The sequence below is a fragment of the Triticum aestivum genome, unplaced genomic scaffold (assembly GCF_018294505.1).
Source record: "Triticum aestivum cultivar Chinese Spring unplaced genomic scaffold, IWGSC CS RefSeq v2.1 scaffold29199, whole genome shotgun sequence".
Classification (NCBI taxonomy): Eukaryota; Viridiplantae; Streptophyta; class Magnoliopsida; order Poales; family Poaceae; genus Triticum; species Triticum aestivum.
The window spans coordinates 9,110-15,089 of record NW_025225352.1 but is presented as its reverse complement, the minus strand read 5'-3'; the positions used below and the strand labels follow the sequence as shown (position 1 = coordinate 15,089).

Genomic DNA, 5,980 nt, shown 5'->3' with positions numbered 1-5,980 from the left:
TCCACATCCCGGCCAGCCCGCACCATGCGCTCCCCTCCACCCCGCACAAGCGCCCCGTCTCCATGAACTCCTCCTCCTCGGCCACCCCCACCAGGCCCTCGCCCTTCACCCCGCCGCGCCGCCGCAAGCTCGCCGCCTCCTCCGCCCCGCCCGCCCCGGCGGCCGCTGCCGCGGCCGCGGCCGCCGCGAGGCACCTGCTGCGCTGCCTCCACCTCCGCCTCCGGATCCTGCTGCTCCTCTCCCTCCCGACCCTCTACTTCCTCTCCCCGTCGCCCGCCATCCTCCCGCGCTCCCTCCTCGCCGACTTCCTCTCCGCCGCGGCCTTCTCCTGCGCGCTGCTCCTGCTCCTCTGCCTCTCCCTTCCCCGCCTCCCGTTCCCGCTCCCCTTCCACCTCCCGCTCCGCCGGCCTCGCCGATCCCCGATCCTCTGGTCCATCGGCTCCTCTCCCTCCGCCTCCGCGTCCGCCCCCACCACCGGCCATTTCGTCCAGGTGTACAGCAACGGCGATGTCTACGAGGGCCAGTTCAACCGTGGGCGCTGCACCGGCAGTGGCGTCTACTACTACTACATGAGCGGCAGGTACGAGGGGGACTGGATCGACGGCAAGTACGACGGCTACGGGGTCGAGACCTGGGCCAGGGGGAGCCGCTACAGAGGCCAGTACCGGCAGGGGCTCAGGCACGGCCACGGCGTGTACAGGTTCTACACCGGTGATGTCTACTCCGGGGAATGGTCCAACGGGCAGAGCCATGGATACGGTGTGCACACCTGCGAGGATGGCAGCCGGTACATCGGGGAGTTCAAGAGAGGTGTCAAACACGGGCTAGGCCACTACCATTTCAGGTTTGAATTGCATTTGTATTTGTGCATAGTTGTGAAATCGAGTTAAACTGTGCAGCTACTTACATGCTAGCCATGATCCTTTTTTATGTTGACATAGCCGATGCATAATATAGTGTGTTAATGTTGAAGATCTGGCCAAACGTGAGATTGTGTTAGCTATGACATATGATGAATAAGGAAATTGTAGAGCTTGCGTGGATATTTCCCGTCTTCCATGTTTTGCCTCATTGATTGCTAAACATTTTCACAGTTACTGTGGAGTTTGTGTATCCGACCTAAGCAAGACTCATGTGTAATTGGCCATATCGTGGTATAACCTAGGGATTGTAGTGAAGTTGATAACTGCACAAGTATTTTATATATCAAGTAAACTGTAGAAGTTCTTTTCACCCAAGTAGATGATACATTAGTTGCCAGTAGCATTGTTCTTTTGTTGCTTTCTGTTGAGTAAGATGCTTCTTTCAATCAAAGTAAAGGACTTTCGTCAGGTTGTTGTTTTCTAGGGAGAGATGATATGGCTCGCTTGGCTGATTCCCTTCACCATAGATCTGATGTAGAATTCTCTTTTTCTGTTTGTAGTGGAATCTGGAAAAAGTGTAATTATCACCAGGGTAGTGCCCCAACCAACAACTCCCCTTGTTACTCTGTCTCGCCGAACAAGAATACAAGCTACTCTTTACGCTACCTTGCCCCATACCATTAGCCATTAGGTAGGAGAGCTATTGGTCAGACATAGCTTACAATCAACCGGAGAGCTCTAAAAGATCTGCAGATAATGAGAATTGAGATGTAGTTATTTGGTAGAATAGAGTGACACTGCTATCACCTCATAAGCTACTCCCTCCGTCCCATAATGTAATTGGGACAGAGTAGTTTTTTGGATGAATCTAATATCTGCCAAATCTGGAGGCAGACCTGTACGAGTATATTAGATGCATATATCATGTGTATAGTTTCTTCTATATGGGTAATATTACTGGTTATGGTTGTGGTCTTTATGAGGAATGAGTTTGGGTAGACAACTAGTTTAGTAATATCCCAAGGTTTTGAACCTCGTTCTAGCAATGACCTGCCGTTCAGTTGTGTGCAGCGCGAAATCTATTTATCTGAATTCTTTAAATCTTGTTTGAAACTTTTCTTTGTGTAAATTCTTGCTACTTAAGCTGTTATCGTTTATATCAACTTATTTATGTGGCTGCAGTTAGTTAAAAGTTCATGGTACACAATTGGATGGTTACTATAATCCAATTTCTTAGTTTTAAGATTTCATAGTCAGATTTGACCACACCACCAAGTTAATTTGCTACAAGTTTTGTTCACACTGGTAGTTCATTTCTTATATGCATGGAGATTTCGTAAATACATTAATTCACTGTAGTATTATATATTTGTCTCATCAGTTATGGGTTATATTGGTTGTCCCTGAAGGGACTGGTAGTGGGCTATACGAGTCATCAATGATTGCGCATGGTCTCCATGTATTTTGTGGTCCTATTTTGTTGTCATCTGTACTTGATACATCTGAAAAGACCATATCAATAACTATTCTCTTTCCAGTTCTGTTTACCAGATAACTAGCTTGATAATATGTCCAATTTCTTCAAACTTCATGAGATAGCATGTAAAGTTTTATGTGATGTTTGCTAATTATACCGTGCTGCATATTTCCAGTACAACCATCTTCTGCTTGAATCGCAATTGATCTTAAGCTTCCATTTTCCTTTTTTCTTCCATGTTTGTTCTTTTGAGTTCACTTTTAACTTGAGCCTGTTAAGATTGCAATATGGTATCATGATTCCTTTGTGCTAGTATAGCCGTGTTTGGCAGTAATAAATGATGCAGTATAAAATTGGTATTAATTGAGCTTTGAACTAACTCTTTTGTTACTGCTGTTAGGAATGGTGACACGTATGCTGGGGAGTACTTCGCTGATAGAATGCACGGTTTCGGAGTCTACAGCTTTGCCAATGGGCATAGATACGAGGGTGCATGGCATGAGGGCAGAAGGCAGGGCTTAGGCATGTATACATTCAGGAATGGAGAGACACAAGCAGGCCACTGGCAAAATGGAGTTCTTGACACCTTAAGCACCCAAAATATTGTCCCAGGGTCAGCAATTGCCGTGAACCATTCCAAGGTCCTCAATGCAGTGCAGGTAATGTGCCAGCAAACCATCGGTAGTTACCAGAAAGAGTCTTTACTCCCATGATGTTTAATACTCTACAATTGTGGTCACTGATTTCTGATTATGTCACATCCCCAGGAGGCAAGAAGAGCTACAGAGAAGGCCTACGATGTTCCAAGAGTAGATGATAAGGTTAACAGGGCGGTTGCCGCAGCTAATAAAGCAGCCAATGCAGCTAGAGTGGCTGCTGTGAAGGCTGCACAAAAACGCATTCCAAATAATAACGATGATCTACCGTTGTCAATAGTGTGAGGATTTAGCCAACATAAGGTTGGCACGAAGCTGCTCCGCGATGCCATCACAATACAAATCGTCTGGCAGAAGCTTTGATTTCCTCGATAGGGGTGTTGTTGCTCTGCCACCGGTCCATGACGACACCTGAGCGACGCCCATTGCATCAGAGCTTCGGAAGCAGAGTTTTCTGCCATCCCTCCAATACATCTTTGCGGTGTCTTTTGCGATGCAGCAGAACTTCTGCGCCGAGAGCTTTCCGTTGTCGAAGGCAATGGATTGTGGTCAGGTAGCTTTCCCTCTGCTTTTCTTCAGTGTAATATCCATCCTACGTTAGAGATGCGATGATGATGTACACCCTCGGTTGTCAGAGACAAATTTCTCCCCTGCTTTAAGCATGTATAGAAGTATAGAACCCTACGTTTTTCGCGGTGCCGGCTGTTGAGGTTGGAGTTGCCAGATGCCGCCCCGCTGTTGTCTGTATCTCTGTAGCAGAAACGCATAAAGATATCATGCACGACCATGATTCATCAGCGCCTCCTGTTGTTTTGGTTGTTGATGTGTCACTGTAAAATGTAGTGTCATAAGTACTTCCTCCGTCCTAAAATAAGTGTCGTTGTGATTTTAGTTGAGGAGTACTGATCCCCACCGTTTCATACTAGTAGTATATTCCACTTGAACATGACTCAGCCAGTCCATAGAGATTGCAGAGCAAATTCAAGGGGGAGGGGAGAGCTAGCAGTTACACCCTGTTACGATGTGTATTAACAGAAGTCATTCTAAAACAGTATAATTGAGTTTTGGTTCGTCCCTCTTGGTGACGGTTAGGGTTCCTTGGTGATTCCAGGGCGGTCTCGGTGATGGTTGTCATCCTCGATCTCTGCTCGCCAAGTCCTTCATGAAGTCATGCCCTCTCTCATCCACATCCCATCAGACTAGCCACAATGGGTAGTATTGGACGAGGATTTAGAGCTCTCGGGTGCTTCACACCCCTATAAGTACAATACCAAAAAAAAATGCTGAGAAATTTGAAAAAAAACTGGGATTTTGGGATATCAAACATGTGTTTCCGATGTACTCCCATCTCAAATTTGGTGGAAAAATACCAGAAAACGTATTCGCGGCAAAAAAGACAAAAATTTCCTATGTATAGCAAAACATTGTTTGGGTGCATTTTTTCCCGGGCAGTAATTCCTTCGCCATGAATACGTTTTTTTGGTATTTTTTCATGAGATTTCACACGGAAGTAGATTGGGAAACCAGGTTTGACATCCCAAAATTTTGGATTTTTTGAGAATATTTTACGAATATTTTACGAATATTTTTCGTATAGAGGTGCGGAGCACCCGAGAGCTCCTGTGTATTTTTCCATGCCCATGTTACTACTCTATGTTACTACCTCTATAGTGGGGAGTAACATATGTGTAGTAACATGCAACACTTCATTTATTAGGCTATAGACTCCTCTTGCCTTGATATGTGTGATGTTACTCATACTACTAGTAACTAGCTATGTTACCACGCGTCTCTTTTTCTTTATTTATTGCTTGCCGCATCATCTATTTTATCTAGATATGTGTGATGTTACTACCTATGTTACTTCACCCTGCACTTCTGTGCTGGCAGTGATCCCTATGCCTATGGTTGTGTTGCCCTCATTGGAGTCTTATTCCGAGCCAAAAACCTTTCATGTTTCTAGGGGATGTGATCGTACACCACTTTCACCCTAGCGCGAGGCAGTGCTTAGTTATTTAGGGGTGTTACAGAAAAGGTGTCATGGTTTCTGGAGAAGCTGCGGTTCTCAGAGAACTCGGTAGGTAGGTTTTGGTGTCCGCTGCGGGGCATGGAGTGCAAAACCATGGGGACGGATATCTTCCTTGTAACTTTCACGTTGTAGTCTTTAAAAAAAAATACTTTCATGTAGCAGTCGGGGAAGAGAAAGGCCATGGACCCCTAAAAAGGAAAAGAAACGCCATGGAGGAGGCCCCTTGGATGTTAGGGGTGATGCACTCGTGCCGGAGGATTATGACCCAAGGAAGATTGTTGATGAATATGAATTTCCTTCCTACCAATTGGGGCGCTGGGTATCTTTTTTTTTAACACAGTACAAATGTAGACGCTCATACATATGCACATATACTCATTCCTATGAACACATGTATGCACATGCTACCCATATAAGTATCTTCGAGAGACCGAGTCGACACATCAACATCGCTAGAAAGCCTGAATCATAAAGAATATAGGATTTTAATCTTGATGGGCCGGTTCCACCATAAAGAATCAAACCATCTGAACTAGGATTAGTTCGCTGCCGTCGGGTTATCTAACGTGCCGCTGGGAATGCTGAATGAAAAATGGATGAAAAATAATGGGTGATCAGATGGGGTAGTTTATGTTGCAACAGGGAAACAGGTGATTGACCTTGTAGTACATCCCAGGCCAAACAGGATATATCGCGACACTCGAACCGGGTGAACGAAATCAGAAGTGTGTTGTCCCAAGGAAGGAACATTAACTTAGCTAAAATTAGTAGGCATGTGAATGCAGCTAGTCATATCCTTGCATGCATGGGTCGTTTGCAACAGCGAACTGCTAGTTTGCTTCGGAACTCTCCTATGAAGTTAGCTAGCATAGTTGCCGATGAATGTAGGTTGATTTATGAAAAGTTACTTTCCCGCAAAAAAAGATGATTATGAAAGCGCAGATGGTGGTGGATA

General features: G+C 45.5%; 1 protein-coding gene across 1 annotated transcript; it reads left to right on the top strand.

Moving 5' to 3' along the window:
* Positions 1-103: 103 nt before the first annotated feature.
* LOC123172148 (radial spoke head 10 homolog B) lies at positions 104-3,793 on the top strand (the record flags this gene model as incomplete). The annotated part of the gene is given in 3 exon segments (XM_044589168.1): positions 104-844; positions 2,741-2,999; positions 3,108-3,793. Coding segments are annotated over 3 exon segments (1,174 nt in total), but the record flags the coding sequence as incomplete, so codon positions are not given.
* Positions 3,794-5,980: the final 2,187 nt, after the last annotated feature.